Genomic DNA, 21263 nt, shown 5'->3' on the forward strand with positions numbered 1-21263 from the left:
GAGAGCAGCCAAAATATTTGTTGCCCCTAACTGGAGAGATAGATTGTTCTGCTTTTGCTGGATTAGTTGCATAGGGTTGTATCCAATGCTAGCCCCACTCAGAGTGGACCTATTAAAGTTAAGACACATGGCTAACTTATGTTCATTAATTTCAGTGAATTTACTTAGAATAGAACTTAGTTGTATACAACCCACAGAATCTGGGGCACTGCAATCATGTCAAAAACTATGGCACAAATAGTTAATTTTAGATTTGGGACTTAATGGTCTGTCCTCCCCCACTAATTTAGATGGCAAGGTGTAATACTTCAAAATGTGGTAATCCAGCCCAGCTGCATTTGGGGGGTCCTACTCATTTTGGTGAGTGGGGCCCTGGACTTCTGTCCAAAAGTCCAGCCCTGATGGCATCACTGCTCAAGACAAAAGTATTATATCCAAATTTGAGGACAGGCAACTCAGAAAACATTAAGACAAAGATGGGTCCAGTCTGTAATGATAAATAATGCCAGGATAATATTCCCCCATATGCACTGCTCTCCATAAATTGGGTGATTCTATGTATGTGTACTTAATTTTTTTCGGGCATATTTGTAATAACAGTGTTTAACTGGGCACGTACTAAATTCAGGAGGAAATCCATGTAGATTTGCTATTTCTCTTGGAGTAAAGTACCGCAGCTTAAGTGTCGACAGCCTCATAAGTTTCTCATCTTCAGACAAAGCCTCAAAGGATTTGAACACAGATTCAAGCTGTGGAAAACGCACAAATTAATTGCTCAGGATGGACATTTACTTTGCAATATGTATACATTTCTTCTTCAGCAATTATCTGTCACAACACTCCTTTAGGAGACGGCACCTTTAGGAGAGCTGAGCTGGTACTGTCTTGTCACATAGGCCCATTGGATTCTGGGCTAGGAAATGGGCATGAAGAGGTGGGCTAGGAGGCAGTGGCAGCAGCATAAAATGTGTACATAGAAATAAAATACATATATTGGGGAGGGCACAGAAGAATGAAGTGAGATTGTTTTAGGGCTATGCAAGCCCACCACTTCGGTTTGGGGACCACTTTGGATCAGCCCCTATTCACTTCAGATCACTTGGGGGGGGCTCACTTTAGACCCCAAATCCAAACCACTATTCCAAAAACTGAAGCTTCAAATTCCATTGACTTGCACTGGGAAACCAAAATGGCCACAATGTTTTGTTTTTTTCACATAAGTGCATACAACCTGCAGACATAGTAGCCCCCCAAGAGGAAATTAACCTGCCAAATTTCAAACAGGTCGATCAAGGGGTTTCCAACCCTGAATGATCAGGCTGCACAGGACTGGTACCAGGTGTAAGGGGGCCTTTGGCATAGTTTATTTTGGAGGCTCCCACTGCCAATAGCCGCCACCCCCTCTGCAGGCTTACCCTGTGGCAGTGCTGTTTTGAATGGAGCTGAGTGGCCAGCATTTCACACTTCCTACAATAACTTTGAGCAATGCTAAAAATGGGGTGCTCTGGAGAATTGTAGTGAATTTTAAATGGTGGTTCATAGCTGCTTGTAGGAGGTCTCGTGTAGGCATCAATGGTGATGTGCCTCTGGGCCCTGACAGCTGCCCAAGGATTCTGGGGACGAATGTCAACCCTGAGAGTGGGAACAGCGGGTGGTATTTAATGCTAGTCCTATTCAGAGAAGACCTATTGAACAGATATGAGTAACTTAGGTTCATTAATTTCAAAGGGTCTCCCCTAAGTAGGACTTGGTGGGATACAATCCAGTGTATTCATGTCTTGTTTGGATCATATTAAGATAGTCAGATGAACAGTCTAGGCTGGAAAATGCTTTTTGTGTCCGAGTGGTTTAATCCTGAAAAAAATGCCATATATGCCATAAAAAATGCTATATTCTTACAAGTTTGTATGGTGATGCAAACACTATTTTACAACAGAATATTAACTGTTCTTGGGGGCTTCCCTGCAAATGTACCCAGAACTGATCATGCATATCCAGGATATTGTTTAGACCTGGGATTCTGGGTTTATTTCTGGAAAGAGTTTTTGCTGGTTATACATCCTGACTAACTAAAAGCAGAGAAAATACACCTTAACATTAATTAACCAAAGGAACATATAAATGAGGCCACTGTACCTGAATATCCTCTGCTGTCTGCAACACAGAGCCAGTTCCTTCTATATAGTGACCATACCTTAGAAATCCATTAAGAGCCAGACATTAAGATTCTTGTCATATTTGCAGTATTGATGGAGTGCAGAGGTTAAAAGGCAGCACTCACAAATGGCCTAGTAAAAGAATCTGCACAAAACATTCTTATTGAATGTAGCCAAACTGGGAGTTGCAAGTTTCAATAATATCATACTATTCAACCAATCCAAATAGGGTTTATTCCCCATTGCCATACCTGCACACAGAGCCACTAATTTTCTGTAGCTTTTGTTTCAACATTTACTCCTTTTTATATTTCCCTTTTACCAAACTGCTAAAAATTGTGTGATGGGCAATTTCTAAAGTGAAAACAATAGAGTGCACAAAAATGAGTATGTATATATCATCTCTTGTGTGCACATGTGATTTACTCTTCTAAATTGCAGCCATGCCCTGCTGAAATCAGTGGTAAAATGTCCACAGATTCTTCATCATGTGTACATTTCTTATCATCTGTACAGAGAGATGGGCCACTACAGAAGTTTTGGCTCGCTCATATTCAGAAAGAGCTATTGGAAAAGACATGTGGTTTTATTTGAAAAGACCCAGAGCAATGAACTCAACCAGATGTTGTTTTGAATCAGTACATTCAACTTATGTTGAACATGTTCATTTCAAAAGGGGACACACACACAAATGCCTACAGTTAACAAGGAGAGTTCAGTATTTTTAAAATGATGGTATCCCTCCTCTGGAGCCAATGTGGTTTTCTGTGTAAACACATTTACTCAGCAGTCTTTTGCAGGCTGTCATTTAATGTTAATTATAGGAGAACAAGACTCTGAGAAACAGGCTTGATTTGCTTGATAACTTTTGTGCAGGCATAGGCTGAAGAGGGAGGGAGTGTTAGAAAGCGCACTTTACAACTTTAGCTCCCATAATAGAAACATACAACACAGTAAATGTTGGAAGAGAAAGGTACACATTGCATGGGGATGGTGGAGGCAGGGAAAGAAATCTGTACAGTGAGCCCCTAGCAAATCATTTCATCGATGCTACTTGGAATTGCAAAATGCCCAGCACAGGCGGTTGACTGAGATCAGCTAGAAACTCAAAGAAAGACCACACTGCATGAGATATGGAATTCTAGGAGAGTTTAAATTACTGTCCTAGACAGCAGTTGACTGTGCAAATAAAATAGATAGGTATAGAAAACAGCAAATAAAATATACAGATACAGGTTGGAACCCCTGGGACTCTGTAGTGCAGCCCATCCCAGATCAAAGTAGTGCTTGTTGTAAGTGCTGATCAGCGGACTGGCAAGCCCTGCAGGGAAAAAATTCTTCATTTCAAACCACACAGGCCAAGAAAGCTGGGTTTGCAGCTCTTGCTGATCAGCTAATTGGCAGCAGCAACTGTTGCACCCCCTTCCCCCCTTTTCTTGCTTGCTCAGTTTGCCCTGTGGGCAAAGGAAAATGCTTCACCTGAGGTCATGGTAATTAACAGGTAGGTGGCTCCACCTGTCAAAGGGTCCTGCAGGGGTTGGGGGAGGTCTGGAGCCAGCTCACTTGCCCAGACCAGTTCTCCACCTCTGCTGTACTTGTACGCGGCTATCAATGCAGAGTGGCTTGGGCCAGAGCTGCTCTGTAAGTAGCCACTAAAAGTCAAGTACAGCAAATCCTTCTTGCTGAACTGCTTCTCTGTAGCATTCTCACTATAACCATTTCCTGAAATATGACGAGTACATTGGCGTGTACCAGTTTACCTGGCTCCCCAATGGCTGAAAGTCCTTAAGGGTGGCATGCAAATAATCTGTGTTACTGTCCATGCTTCAATCACTTCTTATTTATTTATTTATATCCCGCCCTTCCTCCCAGCAGGAGCCCAGGGCAGCAAACAAAAGCACTAAAAACACTTTAAAACATCATAAAAACAGACCTTAAAATACATTAAAACAAAATAACTTAAAAAAAATTTTTAAACAAAAAAAAGCTTTAAAGACATCTTTAAAAAAAGGGTTAAAAAACATATATAAAAAAATCTTAAAGCAATTCCAACACAGACTCAGACTGGGATAGATCTCAACTTAAAAGGCTTGTTGAAAGAGGAAAGTCTTCAAAAGGCGCCAAAAAGATAACAGAGATGGCGCCTGTCTAATATTTAAGGGGAGGGAATTCCAACCATAAGCAATCTGCATTATCATCCCCCATGCTTTGACCACTATCGCCCTTCTCAACGTATTTATTTTTCTGCCTGACAGCTCTGCACCATATTTGACAATGGTGAATGCTGTCATCAGTGACAGGGACCACAGCAGAGTTGTAGACAACATGCTTTGCATGAAGCAGATGGTCCAGGTTCAGTGCCCAGCATCTCTTGTAGAAAGGATCAGGTAGCAAGAGATAAGAGAAAGATTGTGGAGAACTGCTGCAGATCAGAACATACAATACTGGGAGAGATGAGCCAGCGGTCTGACTCCTGTAAAGCTGCTTCAGATGTGCAGAAGCAACCCATGCTACCATATCAAGGACACATTATTTGTTATTATTACTACACCTACTTTGATTTCTTACCTGCCCTTCTCCATAAGGTCCCAGGGCAGGTTACAACACTTTAAAAATACAATATTAAAAGCAGTTAAAACAAATTACAGTCAGGAGAATAGATTGGGTCCCAAAAATATTTCAGGTGACAAAGGCCAGGGCAAACAGGTGTGTCTACAGCACAAGATGAAAACCAAATAATGAAAGAGCCAGGTGCACCTCTGTGGGGAGGAAATTCCATAGCTTAAGGACTGCCAAGGAGAAAGCCCTCTCATGGGCACCCCAAACTACTGAGAGGGCAGTGGAAGAGCCCCCACTGACCTTAACACCCAAGAGGTTCCATAGGGAACAAGGCAGGATGTAGGGAAGGAGGAGCTAATTCCCAACAAACTTACCTCTTTTTAGAAAATTGGTTACGCTCCTGTGCTTTTAAGAGCAGCCCAGCACACAAAAAGCAAAGGTTTTACCACCACTTATCTATATGCTGGAAATCTGCAAGCTAGACATCAGTGCAGCTGTTACCAATGTCTCCATGGCAAGGTCATTGGTAGGAGGAGAGGAGAGCCATTGTACAAAACCAGCTTTAGTATCCCCCAAAACCTCCATTCTCCAATGCAGTATCACTCCAAGTGCCAAACAGTGGGAACAAACGTGTGAGCCTCCAGGAGAATGTGATGTGGAAATAGGATGCTGGAGTATGCAGAACTTGATCTGATCCATCAATGCAATCCTGATTTATTTCCCTCCCCCCCATGAGGCACTTCCTTGTGGAGCTACCATCACTGAGGAAGCTGGCATTTGGAACCACTCTGATATTCAACTGTAGAAAGTACATAACTCAGTGGGCATTCATGGTTTCTAACAAGCTGAAAATCAGTGGCTGTTTAATGAGGAGCAGATGCACTATTCTTCATAATGCACTGCCATCTCAAATAGACTATAAAAAAGTGCATTAACAAATGATTTTGCCAACAACACATAGCATGGCTTTGCTGTTGTGAGGGACAGCTAAGTTTCTTTGAAAGCCATTCAGTATAGGGCATTGTCCCTTGTGAGCACTGTTTTGGGCAGGGTGTTCTTGCATGCCAGTCATTTTTAAAAAAAATTAGATCAGGAAGAATTGCGGTTAGGAGAAATATGTTCCAGAATAGTGTGGCTTATTGGCTAACTTTGATTTTTTTTTTTTAAAAAAGGGAAGCTACAAGGAAAAGACTGTATTCTAACATGTGGATAATATTCACTAATACTTTATTTCAGAGAGACTTACCCTTTTGTGAAGCATGTAGATCTTCTGCAAGTGGGTGTTACGATATCTAGAAGAAAAGCGTAACGCAGCAAGGACTTGAGTGGCAGGAAGTACTGACTCAGTCCTTCTACTACATCATCTTGGAGGTATTTTCTTAGCATTTGCAAAGAGAGATCATTGTCTGCATGCTGCTTCCTTTCCAGCTCCTCCACTGTTTCAAGCTTAAAAAGGAAGCCCTCCTTCTGTGGGCGTTGTCTGCCATTATTGTCATAACCAGAAGCTAGCTCTTGGGTAGGCACTGGGGAGCTGTGTTCTGCCCAGCCTTCAGGGCCTTTGGACATCTTTGAATCCGCTGGCTCCTGGCTTGGGAAATCTGTCAATATCTAACATTCAACAAAAAGGTGTACGTGATTAAAGAATTTTATGTACTCTGGGTTTAAGAAAAAAACCACCGATTCTTTGAATGTCATTGTAGAGCTGCTCCATATGAAATATTTCATTTTCTTTATTTACTTGCAAAAATGCTGCATCCATATGTATATATGTACATAAGTTTGAATAGGATCCTATTCTGGGATCATTAACCACCTACTTTCAGAGTCATAAATTTTATTCAATTTATTCAAAGCATTTATACCCTGCCTTTCCTCAGTAAGGCCACGTTGGCTAACAACATAATTTAAAATAACTTAATTTTATGAACAATTTAGCAACAGTAATAAAGTAGCCAACAAACACTGAAACAGCAGAAGAAAAAGATTTTAAAAATGCAGCAAGCATCAAAAATAATTTAACCACAGCAATTAAAACCAATTCAAAAGGAAAGCAACCGTTTGTGATCCAAAGGCTCCTTACAAAGGAAGGTTTTCACCATCTTACGGAAGGCCATCAGAGAGGGGGTGAGATGAGGAAGTAAATATTATTCTGCAACCAATATAGGAGAAGGATTCATTGTATGGAGGAATCAGAAACTAAAACCTATGGTTCACACACTGCAGTAAACCAAACTATAGCTGACCAGCACTACACAAATGTGCAGGCTCCTGGAGAAAAGGTTGCAGCTGCTATGGTCCTTCCTGGTTCTTTTCACTGTTGCTCTGCACTGAGGTAAGCTAAAGTTTGGCTTGCTGTGTTATCCAAACCCAGAGTTGTGGTTAAATCCTCTCCTAAGAGCTTCAGCCAAGAGCAAACGTTGCCTACAAGTATGTCCAACTAAGCTCTACTCAGAGTAGACCCACTGAAATTAACAGGCCAATGTTAGTCATGTCTCTTAATTTCAGTGGGTGTGTTATTCTAAGTAGGACTAACACTATGTACAATGCTTGGTTCCATCTCCTTCTAATACCATGAAATTGCTCTGCCTTCCCAAGAAGTGATTACCTTTTCTTAGCTTCTGAAGCCTTGCAGGAATTGGCATTGTACCCAAACACAGCCCTAAGTTAGAGAGCATTAGTGTTGAACTTTTACTGCTAGGGTGTTGTCTTGTGCAAGCAAATCTTCTTGCACTAGAGGTTCCACAAATGGACAGCTCATATTAGTATGTACAGTTTGTGGAGGATAGGGAAACAAAAGGTAGTTCCACAACATTTCTGCCGGCACGAGCTCTTATACAACACTGCCCCCCAAATTATGGAATGCTTTTTCTGATGAGGTGCGCCTGGCGCCAACACTGTTATCTTCTCTGAGAGCCTGCACATTTGCTCATTCATGCTAAGCCATGGTTTGGCTTAGCATTATATGTGAACTGGGCCATTGAAGAACAGACTCCTGCTAGAACCGACTGACCGCACTGCATACAACCCAATGCCTCTGCATCAGGGTGAAATATTTATATTTGCCCTCAGCAGCTGTGCTTTGTTTCTTACTGCTTCTTTATAGCAATTTAGGGTAGACGCTAGGTAGTTAGCAGCTTTTATGTTTGCAGGGCTGAGGGGATGCCTCCCAAGAAGAGACTCAAATGGAGGGAGTAGTTCTCTTACACAATTATGTCCTAAGCCAAAACAATCATCGGACTGCAGCGCAATAACTAATAGCAAGAACACCCGTTCATTTAGGCCAGAGTACATTACTACAAGTTACCATGGCCCCATTTTAGGTCAGTGGGACTAACGTGGTTCAAATCTCTTGTTGACTACAGCTACTGAATGTCTATGTCAACAACCTAGCATCACCCCAACCAAAACATAATTGGAGAACTTTTCCTTTCATACCCAGTTGATGTACGTACAAGTTTGATGGGGCAGGTATTACAAGACAGAGTATATCATGAATAACAGAGAAAATGTAGCCTCACCTTACCAGGGGCTTGAAAAGGAAAGTGCTCTGACTGCAGTCTTGCGATCAGGAAGTATCTCAGTCTTGAGTTTGGAATACCAAGCTGTAAGGAAGACTGCAATGAGTAGACAAGGCACACTGCATGCAGAGCAGCCAAGTTATCTAAATCCTACATTTTATTATAACAAAATGATAACACTGTCCTAGTTGAGTGGAATAACACTGCATCCACTCAGCTGCTGTACATTTCAAACAGACTTGTAAAGTGGCTATGCCGGAAGAAAAACAGATCTCATACTGCTTTACACCTGTTTTAACATGTTTACACTACAAATTCAAACTAGGAAGCTACGGATGTAATGTAAAATTCTCAGCACCTTCCGAAAACTATAGTTTCCAGGGTTCTCCTGTGAAACTGGAGGGAGGCTGGGGAAATGGCAAACTAGGTGCATGTCAGGTGTATCCTGACTTATGCATATGTTATGGTGTAATGCAAGTTGAATGGCTCATGAGCCTAACAACCGGCCATTGTGTATATTCATCACACCTTATGGAGAATGCGCACAGCTATTGTGCACACTAGCCATTCATTCATTAGCAGATGGCGCGGTGGGGCTGTGCCACTTACCTGCGGCTGCTGTATACCAGGATGAGGAGGGGGAGAAGCGACGTTGATGGAGTGCAACCGCCCTGGCAGAGCCAACCCAGTGCTCCTGCCAGCACTTTTGCACTGCCTTGCCCCTCTGGTATGCAGCAGCAACTCAGCAGGAGAGAGGTCAGGTAAACACTGCAACCCCACCCATCCTGTCTGCTGTGGCATTCAGTTCACATTGCCCCTAACGTGTATATAGTTACAGCTAAATTGTGTTACAGCTCTAACAAAAAAAAATTACAAGGAGTTCTTGGACTAGAAGAGTGTTTCAATCTCAGAGGAAATTTCTCTATATGCACACTTATCTTGCCAGTTACGGAGAGATACTTCAACCTGATGCCAGGACAGAACACATTTGGATGGGACACTGAGGCAGGGGGAACAGACAGTACACGTGCCTCACACCTCCTGGTTCCCAACATCTCGACTCACATTTACTAATATTTAGACATTTTCTTTTCCAACCCCTCCCTTCCCCAGGATATGTTCTAGCTCACACATCCCTAGGCGAAGCAGTGTACTGTTTTGGCTGTTCTGACACCTAACCCAAGCAAACCCTGGTTTGAATAGTTTTGATCCAAGAAGCAACACTATATGAAAAGACTACCTAATCATCTCTTTCAATGCAGAGAAGATGCAATTTTGAGTTTAATTAGTGTTTAATAATGCCATTACTCACACAAGTTGGAGATAAGAGAAATTCTTGATATGTAAATCCACACTTTTCTAGTGTTTGTATGAGTTCATTTCTGGAAATCCAAAAATAAAATTAAAAAGAAAAGCCATGAATTTCACTATGACGAGCGAAATGCCTAAAGTTGTCCTAAGTACGATATTTTTGCTAGTAAACTGTTAAACTGAGTCACTTGCGGTTAACAATTCTCATCAAGAGAATGAGTTCACTCTTCTATCTCTCTTCATGTCCCAATTGCATCCCTAAGCTTTACAGCTTGTGAAGGAAGCAAGAGTGCAGTTATGCTCAGGTCCTGCTTGCAGGCTTCCCACTGGCATCTGGGTGGCCATTGTAGGAACAGGATGCTGGATTAGATGGGCGCTTTGGTCTGATCCAGCAGAGCTTTTCTTTCATTTTTAAGAGAAAGTGAAAGATTGAAAGCCCTACAGCATCGTCCTCACATTAATAGACAGGATGTAGTGCTGTATTTTAAATTTAAGACCACATGCCTTCTCTGTAAACACAGGTTTCAGAATTAACAAAACTAAACTCAGAATGTCCTAAAATTTCCTAATGGTAAGTATGACTCTAGAATTATAGATGCAGCTTCACCAGCCTCCATTAACCACCAAAGCCTATCACAAAGAAACTTCTGATTCAGGAATTTGAGTTATGGAGCTCATTCTTCTATTCTATGGTAGCTGCCATGGTTCAAGGTCAAATGAAGTTGCAAGATTGCTGGACTTAGCAAGGGGGGTGGACTAACATGGGAACACAGGAAGCTGCCTTATGATCATTGCCATAAGCCAATGATCATTGGTCCATATAGGTCAGTATTATCTGTCGGAATTTGCTCTTGATTGAGATGCGTAGCAAAGTTGTGTATGTGCTGCGGAATGGAGAGTATTGAGCGAGCTTAGTGTGTGTGTGTGTATGAATCTTTGCTAAGATTCTACCTTCCCTGCAAATTAGTCAGACAGAGACTTTAAGCTTTAAAATAAGAAACAACTACTTTATTCTGGAAGTACATGCTTGATAGGAAAGAGTTCTATATCTAGCTTAACTGGCTATACTGGAGCAGCGAGCACTGGTCCCAGTACTCGCCCTCATACTGGTTGAGAGGAGAGACAAAGAGAAGAACAGAGAGAGGCGGGAAGAAACTGGGATTCAACATTCCTTTGCTTATCAGTCTAGCAGGAAGGGAAGAGAGGGCAGGATCAAAGGGATAGGTATAGCCTTAACCAGCAAGAGGTCTAGCTCTCTAGCTACCCTTATTAACCCCCATGCAGCCTCAACCCACCAAGTTGGAGTTGAACCTCATATATTCCAACGTTATCGACAATGACTGGCAGTGCCTGTCCAGGGTTTCAGGCAGGATTCTCTCCCAGCCCTACCTGCAGATGCTGGGGATTGAACCTGGGAACTTCTGTATGCAAAGCAGATGCTCTGCCACTGAGCTACATCCCTTCATTGACTAGATCAGGGATAGCCAACCTGTGGCCCTCCAGAGGTTCTCGGATCACAACTCACATCAGCCCTGACCATTGGCTGTCCTGGCTGCGGCCAACGGGAGTAAAAAAACATCTGGAAGGATATAGGTTAGCCACCCTTGGATCAGATGACTTCCAAGTCAAAAATTCTATTATTTCCTATGTCAAATCATTCCCTTGAAACCAGCATTTTTCAGTCTGAAAAATACCTTCTTACATCATTTCAGTCATTCTTTGCCAACAGATAAGATGTGTTAACTCCACCATACCTGGCAGAAGATGTTTCAAAGCCTTTGACATTTTCTACAAGTAAGTATTTTGGTAGCTTTGCAAGCCTGCAAAAAAAATTGTTTAAAAGTATAGTTATGAAGCAAGGAGAGTTGGATCAAAATCACCCCAAAAAAAGGAAAGAAAAACTTTCAGCATTCCTAGGCCAGGAGACCCAGGCAGAAAAAGCACGTGAGCACTATCTCAACAACACACAAGAGCTGGGGGAGTCTAAAAAACAAGTGTCAGAATTTCAGAGCTCAGAGACACATGGGCAAGAAAGATTAGAAGTGTGTTTTCATGTAACGTCACCCACCCAAGCTAGACTCTTCTCAGAGTGCATGGGGTGAGAGGTGTTGGAGGAAAATGGTTTATATGTAGAGCAATACTTCTGAGTGTGGGACTCAGTGGTGGGACTTAATTCTAACTAACATGCATAGAGTGCTGTATGTCTCATTAACTAGCTAATGACTGACGGAACAATCCTAACCCCTAACCCCAAAAGCCAGCTAAGAAGAGTCGGAGTGAGGCGGAACTGCCTATCTGCCGGCAGACAAGTGTCTTGCCAGCAAGGCAACCTGTGAAGACTATGGAGTGGCAGTGCAGAAGAGTACTTTCTTTGTGGTGGCCTCCAGGATGTGGGATGTCCTCCCTTCTGAGGGGCATCTGGCCTTCTCATTGTATACATTTTGGTATTAGGTAAAAACAAACCTTTTTGTTTACACAGGCTTTTGAGAGTGGAGGATGAAAACAGAACATCCCTCCCATGTATTTGCCATGTACTTGTATTGAGCTACATGTCATCTGCCCTGGGACCAAATGGTGAAGGGTGGGCTATAAATGCCTATAAATAAATTTTGAAAAATGTTGGATTACATAAAAAAGGGGGGATGGCAAGGACAAAGAAGAAGGCAGTATCCATGGCGAGGGGTTATCTCTTACTCACAGAAAGCAAAATCCATTGCTTAGCAAAAAAGGGGAAAAAAACTATTCTGAGAAGTGTTGCTTGGGGTTATAGAAGCCAGCAGCATTTTGTGCTATGCTGTTAGTAGTAATCATGACTACATATGACAGGAACCATCATCTCAGCTGCAGGCACTGTGACAGCATGATCAAGGTCAAAAATAAAAATATTCATGCTTTTAAATAATAATATTCATAATCATAATCCAGAAACACTTTTTAATATATGATTTAACATTGGTGGGAAGATATCTATCAGAGGTTTGTGAACTTTTGGACTGGGAAACAAGGCTATTGACAGGATTAAGCCCATTCTGTTCTTCTCATTAATTTCTAGATTCTCTGATTCAGACGGTCATTATGTAGCAGATGGTAATCAGTGGTGTAATAGAGCAGAAACTGGAGCAGGGAGCACAGATCTGGGCTTTCTTCAAAGCAAGAGCAATGATGTCATCTGCCACAGCACCATGCTAACAGATGGAACTCTGGCAAGTGGATCCCACCACTGAGACTTAGTTCCAAGTAACTGTCCATATGAATGGAACTTTGGCTACTTTCAAGAAATGATACTTTCAAGTTTCTTATTGTTTGTGACACATTAGCACAGACGTCAGAGAATTAGGAAAATAATCTAGCAGAGATGGGACATGCCTTTCCTTTGATGGGGTTTCTAGTTCATGCTAGTGGCATAAATAGTAAAGACTTCTTTGCAAAATTGTTTGCATTTTTTAATTAAAAGCTATAGGCTGCGCTTCAGGACACCTTTTGTTCAAGCTCAATGTGTTTTACAAGTTGAACCTACACAGTCAGAAGTAAGCACCACTGAGGTCAATAGAGATTACTCCCAGGAAACTATGCATAATGCTGCCATCATGCCACATGGCATGGCAGAACCCAGGTCTCCCCAGTCAAATTCCAACATGCTAACCACATCACCACTTTTTGCCCGCTCACAATTCTATGAGTGGTCAGCTGACACCTGATTGGATATTCTAATATATACTACTACACCACTGGTGGTGACATACAGCCTTTCCTTTCAACCTATGAAGCTCTTGTTGGTAAATACAAAAATCCCAGATCTGGGCAGGATGGCTAGGGATGATGTTGTAGTACAGCAACGTCTAGAAGACACCATGTTGACTATCCCTGCTTCAGAGGATATTCACAAGCATTCAAAATCTTTTCCTGAAGTTTACATGCTAAATCCTCATGTTTGGTGGTCATATAAACAGGCCTCAGCTGCTTATTATGTGATGCAATGATAGATAAAAGAGCAGGATCACAACTCAGTCACAAACTGACACAAATGGGTCACAGCTGAAACTCTTTACTTGGATAGTCTTGCCTTTCCCTGAGATGCCTCAGAAGGCACTGTAGTCATGCAACCTCATGCATCAACACAATCTCAGCTATTATTTGCAGCTCTATTTTATAATGGGACCCATGTGTTTTGCTTATTCATCTGAGAACTGTCAGTTCTCAGACTAGTAATGCAAAAGGATTGGCTTGGTTTAGGATGCTATTGCTGTTACCTCAACAATTTTCAAGAGAGCAAATTATTCTAGAGCTTTGAATTGATTACCTTGGAAGAATATCAAGAATGTAGAGAAAACTCTGGGTCCTGGGGTCAGAAATATCACCCTGTCGGCCAATTCTGCAGAGAGAAGGAGAACAAGATTAAAGTTACAAGCAATTGTGTGTAATGTTTAGGCATATGATACTGGAACTCTCCATTCAAACTAGAGAATTAGTAGTTTTTTGTTTCATACAAATGTTAGACCTAGATCAGCGGTTCCCAAGCTTTTTTCCCCACAGACCACTTGAAAATTGCTGAAGGTCGGGTGGAACACTTAGTGATTTTTCTACCTGTTGTAGCAATTGTAATGTGCTGTACTAGATGTTGTAAGATTTTTAGTTGCATTTTGGGCAACACACCATGGACCACCTGAGTGAAACGTACAGACCACTGATGGTCTGTGGACCGCAGTTTAGGAGTCCCTGCCTTAGGTATAGTGCTCATTTATTCAGATGCACTATATGGGTTATTATTTTCATTCTTCAGACTGCACCCACAAGCAAGCAAGCAAGACTGAGGAGTCTGAAATATTATTTACTAAATTTATATCCCACCCTTCCTCTCAGAAGGAGCCCAGGATGGCAAACACTAAAAACACTCTAAAACATCTTAAAAACAGACTTTAAAATATATTAAAACATCTTTTTTTAAAAAGCTTTAAAAACATCTTAAAAAGTATTTCCAACATAGACACAGAGTGGGATAAGGTCTCTATTTCAAAGGCTTGTTGAAAGAAGGTGGTCTTCAGTAGGCACCGAAAAGATAACAGAGATGGTGCCTATCTAATATTTATTGGGAGGGAATTCCAAAGGGTAGGTGCCACACTAAAGGTCTGCTTCCTATGTTGTGCAGAACAGACCTCCTGATAAGATAGGTTCTCACCAGCACAGCACACTGATTGACTAGGTATATAAGGAGTAAGACAATCTTTCAGGTATCCTGGTCCCAAGCTGCAGAGGGCTATGTACACCAGAACCAGAACCTTGAACTTGGCCTGGTAGCTGACAGGCAGCCAGTGCAATTATTTCAGCAATGGGGCGACATGTTCGCGATATCCTGCCCCAGTGAGCAGTTGCACTGCTGCATTTTGCATCAGCTGCAGCTTCCGGACCAACCTCAAGGGCAACCCTACATAGAGCACATTAAACTAATCTAGCCTGGAGGTTACCAGTGCATGGACAACAGTGGTCAGGCTATCCCGTCCAGAAACGCTCGCCGCTGCCTTACCAGCTGAAGCTGGTAAAAAGCCTCTCTAGTCTTGTACAAAATACAGAATTTGTTTATAATTTATTTGGTCTGATCCAGAGAACCAGAGATCTCCTTTTCCCCAGCCTAACATGTGATGAGCACAAATCTGGTAGCTGGTAAGGCAGCTGTGATGAAGCTAGTTGCCACTTCTGCTTTTCTTCTCCCATCTAACTGTTCACTTATATATTTCATTAAATGTCATGAAATTTTGTACTATTGGACTTCATATGAGAATCATGGGAACTGTAGTCTGTTCGGGGTGTCAACAATTGTAGCTGTGTGGGGGGTTCCCTGTCCCAGGACTCTTTGGGGGAAGTCATGTGCTTAAAATGCATGATGTGAAGAAAAGACAAACTATAATATAAGCCTTTCTGAGTCATATTTTATATTCTAAAATGTACATCTATCTATGCTTTTTTTACCTTTTTAAACAGAAACAGGGAAATTTGAAATACGCACCTTGTAAAGGGTTGACAAGGAGGACTCATCAGAATCATATCAAAAGACAATCTGTTGAACTCCTTCAGTGATATTCCCTGAATAAAGAGATTAATTAGACATTTTACATTATTAATTGGATGCTTTCATTCTTTGCTTCTGTGTTATAAATATTTGTGTTCATATTCCATTGCATGCTACCACTTTAGCTTTAAAAAGTAACACTGCTAATTCCAGGTGTTCATCATAATGGTAGCCATTCTCTAATACACAATGTTCTTTGCAGATTGGCAGTTGCGGTTAAGTCTCGTCAAAGGGCCAGCTGCCACAGTGATGTCAGTAGGAATGTGCATAGTCCAGGGTTTTATTAGCTAATCACTTTAACAGAATAGCAGGAACCGCTCCAAAATTCTTCCAATGAGACTAACAGGGCAAGCCTACTACAAAAATAATAAATTAATAGGGGGAAAACGCATTTCAAAGCATTAACAGTCAAAATTTAAATGGATAGAAGTAGTAAGAACTACATTTTGAAGATAGTTAGCAATGTTTAAACAGTGATGCTCACTGCCTTGCTAATTATCGAGATATTTCAGGACCATAGCTGAGTTGTAGAACACGAACTGCATGTAGAAGGTCCCATGTTCAATCCCTGGCATCTCCAGGCAGGGCTGGGAAAGACTTCTGTCTGAAACTTTAGAGAGCACTACCAGCCAGTGAAGACAATACTGAGCTAGATGGGCCAATGGTCTGACTTAGCAGAGGGCAGGTTCCAGAAAGCCATAGGACTAGGTCTACATGCCAGCAATATTTTTTATTCACCACATCCCAAAACCCAAGCACATAAAGCTTCTGAAACTGGACTCTTGGTGTATTTTACCTGGCCCACCGTTGTCTCCTTTGACTGGCAGTAAATCTCTAGGGTCTCGGGCAGAGGTCACTTCCCCATCACCTGCTATGTGATCCTTTTAAAGTGAGGATTCCAAGGATTGAACGTGGGATGATAGTCACGCAAAGCACTACAGCGCTTTTCCACAGCACCATCCACCTCTCCTCTTCTCACACACCCTTCCCAGAGGCAACTTGGAAAAGTGCTTTGCAAACTCCTTGAGGTTTCCATCATAGTTTGTCATGTCTGCTGTTCAGACAGACAAAGGCTTGGATCCTAAGATAACTCGAGGAGGTTCACGGAAGAAAAAAATCCCATCCACTCTTCTCAATTGATCCCACTGACCAAAAGACCTCTTTGGATGGTCAGCACCAGGCAACATTGCTCCTTTCCCATCAGAAGGGAGGGAGTTTCAAAGCTGGGGAACCACTACCAAGAAGGCTCTCCCCTGCATCACTGCCAACCAAGCCTCAATAATAGGCAGCATCACCAAGACAGCCTTCCTGGCTGAACTTAATATATGATAGAGGTGGGGAACCTGTGGCCCTCCTGATATTGTATGGCTATAATTTGGATCATTCCTTACCATTGGCCACGGTGGCTAAGGCTGCTGGTGGTTGTGGAGTCCAACAACATCTGGAGAGCCACGGGTCCCCCACCTCTAGAACACGAGTAGGTCTATAAAGAAGCAGGCATTATCTTGGGTAAGCAGGGCCCACGTTCTTTAGGGCTTGGCATATTAATACTAAAATAGCGAAACAGGCTTAATAGTACATTGGCAGTCAATGCAGTTCTTTCAGTATTGTTGTTACATGTTCAGGGATCTCTTCTTGATCATCCCAGAATGCAGGACATGGAACAACGGGCTCAAGTTACAGGAAGCTTGATTTCAGATGAACATCAGGAAGAATTTCTGAACTATTAGAGCAGTGCGACAATGGAAACAATTACCTAGGGAGATGGTGGACTCTCCAACATGGGGGGGGGCATTCAGGAAGCAGTTGGACAGCTGCCTGTCGGGTATCCTTTAAGTTGGATTCCTACATTGAGTAGGGGGTTGGACTTAATAGCCTTATAGGCCAACTCTATATTCTATATTCCAACTCTACTATTCTATGATGGCAGGCCACCCCTGACGGGAGTCTAGTTGCAACATTCTGCAGCAGTTGCAGCTTCCAAACCATGTAGTGCATTACAATAATCCAGCCTCAAGGTTACCAGCACATGGGTCACTTTGGCTTAGTCTGCAACCCAGTATTATTTATTTATTTATTATTTGATTTATATCCCGTCCTTCCTCCCAGCAGGAGCCCAGGGTGGGAAAATCCAGTAGAAAATCCAGTTTGCTTTCTTACTAAACCTGTATTGTTAAATCCAGATTGACTGAGATTAAAACCCCAAGGCAAAACCCCAAAAGTCCTATCCTGACTACTCACCTCAATTGTCTTAGGCCAGAGTGGTGTGGTAGGGAAGTTGTGAATGTAGACATCATTAGCCACTGTGTTCACATCAACAGCTACAACAATTTCTGCAGGGATGCCACTTGCTAGAAGTCAAGGGGGAACATTTCGGAGAAAATCAGTTTTAGAACAATGCCTTTGCTGGTTTTTTTTAATCATTTAGTTAAGAATCCTGTCTTCCACAAAGTCAGTTGTGATTATTTTTGAAATAAAATCCCCACTACTGTTGTAATGAAACTGTCACTGGAAAAGAGAGCAGTCATGAATTCTTTAACCACTGAAAACTTCAGGTAAACTCTGTTTACATTCTATTCCAATCACCTGTATAAGCACATTAAGCCTCAGGGCTGACAAGGTCAACAGGACAAGTCTCCACATACTAGAACTGCCGAAGTTTAACTACCAGCAACAGCCCTTATTCCCTTGAAACCAAACATGGCTCTCTGTGGAAGGTTATTTCAGTTTAATCAGTTAGCTCAGAAGGGTCAGTAAAGCCGCTCTTGAACTTGAGTCACACAAGCAGGTGTGTGTTGTGTGTCATCTGGAAGGAAGATTGTCAAAGTCAATATAAGAGCATAAAAAGAGCCCTGCTGAAACAGACCAAAGGCCTATCTAGTCCAGCATTCTGTTTTCACAGTGGCCAGACAAGTGACTCCAGGAAGCGAGACACAAGTGCAACAATACTCTCCTACTTGGGTTCCCCATAAACTAGCATTAAATGTAACAAAAACATTTTCAATAGTGCACAATATTTATATAATATCCACCATGAGAACCATGATGGACTGAGTAACCATAACAATATCATTAAAGCTGTCCAGGAGATTTTTTTTTAACTTGGCATCGAAATGATAGCACAATTGGTGTCAGGCATGCCTCCCTGGATAGAGTGTTCTGAAGATGGGGGGAGCTATTACAAAGAAGGCCCATTTTCTGATCACACCCTCCTTCAAGATGGGGCACAGGGAATGGATCTCAGAGCCAGCAAAGAAGTGGTAACGCTACTGATATCTTAAATTTATGCAAAGAAGAACTGCATTTGCAGCTAAGAAGTAAGCCCACACATCAACACTTAAATTCAAGTAATACCACATATTCAAGGGGGGGGTCTTTCTTTTCTTTTTTGCAAAGATGCTTCTCATATTTCTTAGTAAAATGATGTAAACCTCACGAGGAAAAAACAACAGGTGATCCAATATAAAAGCTCCACTTTCATAAACACTCCTAAAATTAGCACATTTTATTATCTTCCTTAACATTCTAGCCAGGGGGCAATAAAAGTACTTTGTACCGGCATTAATCATATGTATATACCCCTTGCTCTGCTACAGGGATAACAGATACCTGAAACAACAAATCAAGTAAGTTTACAGTGACACCTAGTGTGGTGTCATAAATCAGTTTCAACAAAAACAAAAAACAATGTGATGTCCAATAGCAATGCAATAGCTAGGTTATGGTACACTGGAGGGGATATTTTGTGCTTCCTTTATCCTGCCCAGATTTTAAAATACTGTTTGGCAGCAAGCCAAATGTCCAGTTTTATACTACACAGATGTATCTGGCCATTTTCCTACGTAAGCTCTTAAAAGGCAATTAGGAGGAAAGTTGCAATCCTCTAAATGTAAACGTATTGACTTCAAGTCGATTCTGACTTATAGCGACCCTATGAGTAGGGTTTTCATGAGACTGAGAGGTAGTGACTGGCCCAAGGTCACCCAGTGCGCTTCATGGCTGTGTGGGGATTCGAACCCTGGTCTCCCAGGTCGTAGTCCAACACCTTAACCACTACACCACACTGGCTCCCTGCAATTCTCTAAACAAATAGATTAATAAGTCTTGGAAAATGGGGGGGTGGGCAGACACAAGAAGAGCTGATCTACCAACTTAAATCATATGATTTGTTTTTTGTCACATGGAATATGCTGTTGCTTGTAATGTACATCACATGGTGTTTTGATAGTAGGAATTACAGCGTGATCACTCTCCTCAGGCAGAGCATTTCAATCACAGAATATGTTCTAGCAAATTCCTGTATAGCCGTGAAATAGACTAATCCTATGCAACTTAGCTTCTCTTAATTTCAGTTGGAAGGAAAATGTAACAGAACAGAAAGAAAAAAAATATTATTGAAAGGGGGGCATTGATAAGATGAAGCAAAAACAAACCACAAAATACAACCAAAAACCAGTTTGAAGGACTGCATATTGAAGTTCATGCAACTTCCATGCATCAATGGGTACAATTATACATTGCAGGCCCAGGTAATTTCTTTGTGATCTGGTTAAAACAAGCATCAGCAGGAAGATTCTAGAAAAAGTGGGACATGAGAAAGCTTCAGATGTGCACACCGTTCCCTCTACTGCACAAAGAACCTGCAGGATGCATCGCTGATTTGCTCACCACAAAAAGGGGACATGTTCAAAGAGCCAGGCAGGGGAAAGGCCATGTGCAGCATTTACCTGTGTAAGACCTAAATTCACACTGAAGCTTCGCAGTTTGATTGGGGAAACCCACACTCTTTCCTACACCCCAGTGTGTAAAATCTAGAATTGCTGACTCTTGCAGAGCATTGTGCAAGCCCCCAAAATCAGTGATCATAGGGTCTTGCAGAGCACTCTGGGCCTGGTTTCATGTCCCCGCAATCAGGTGATCACTGGCATTTTGCAGGCTCTGCCTCTGTCTGCATGGTGTGCCCACCTATCAAATTTGGCCTGAATGGGGTGGGAGAGATAAGGTTCCAGCCTACCAGCCAGATCCAGTTATCCACATCTGACGTGGGGCTGTGCATCAAGTGGACCCAACTGTATGAAGCATTACACACACAAAACGTCTTTGTTGTATAGTTTCTAGAGCAATAAATCTTGGTTTTCACAAAACAGCAATCGTAACATTTTTACTGATTTTTTTTCCTGTGTGGAGAAAACTTGTTTTCCAACAAAAGAAGAAAAAAACCCTAAGCTGTAAAAAAAAACCAACGCAGAATAGAATGAAATGCAGTCATTTTCAGCTTTCCATAGGACTGGCCGCAGCATAAGCCAAAAAACACACAACTAAATCTGGCCCTTCCTTGTTTGACAACTATAATATCTCTACATATGTGTATTTCTAGTGAACATTTAATATTAATACAGATATAGGTGGCTTTGGTATGATGGACTGTGATGGCAGGAGAAGCAGCTTTAGCCTTGCCTGCTCACTGAAAGAGGCTCAGAGTAGGTCAACATTTTTCAGACGGAGGGCCACATTCCCATCTGGACAGCCTTCTGGGGGCCACATGCCAGTGTTGGGCAGGGCCAGAAGCAAAACTGGGCAAAGCAACAAATTAACTTTTCTCTTTGTACAATAGGCTGCTTTCTACATTCCACATTCCACCCAGGCAAAAACATT

General features: G+C 42.0%; 1 protein-coding gene across 4 annotated transcripts in view; it reads right to left on the reverse strand.

Annotated features, from left to right (window-relative positions):
- TRDMT1 (tRNA aspartic acid methyltransferase 1) overlaps positions 1-21263 on the reverse strand; it is a 34545-nt gene that overhangs the window by 1825 nt on the left and 11457 nt on the right. For 2 of the 4 annotated variants that reach the window (XM_061586478.1, XM_061586477.1), the window contains exons 3-11: positions 17850-17959; positions 15546-15622; positions 13845-13916; positions 11299-11364; positions 9546-9615; positions 8234-8317; positions 5962-6323; positions 2137-2194; positions 620-749 (exon numbers count right to left, since the gene is read on the reverse strand). In XM_061586478.1, coding sequence (XP_061442462.1) covers positions 620-749; positions 2137-2194; positions 5962-6323; positions 8234-8317; positions 9546-9615; positions 11299-11364; positions 13845-13916; positions 15546-15622; positions 17850-17959 — 1029 coding nt within the window. The other 2 variants (XM_061586479.1, XM_061586480.1) reach the window with 2 other exon arrangements.

The sequence above is a fragment of the Rhineura floridana genome, chromosome 10 (genome assembly GCF_030035675.1).
Source record: "Rhineura floridana isolate rRhiFlo1 chromosome 10, rRhiFlo1.hap2, whole genome shotgun sequence".
Taxonomy (NCBI): Eukaryota; Metazoa; Chordata; class Lepidosauria; order Squamata; family Rhineuridae; genus Rhineura; species Rhineura floridana.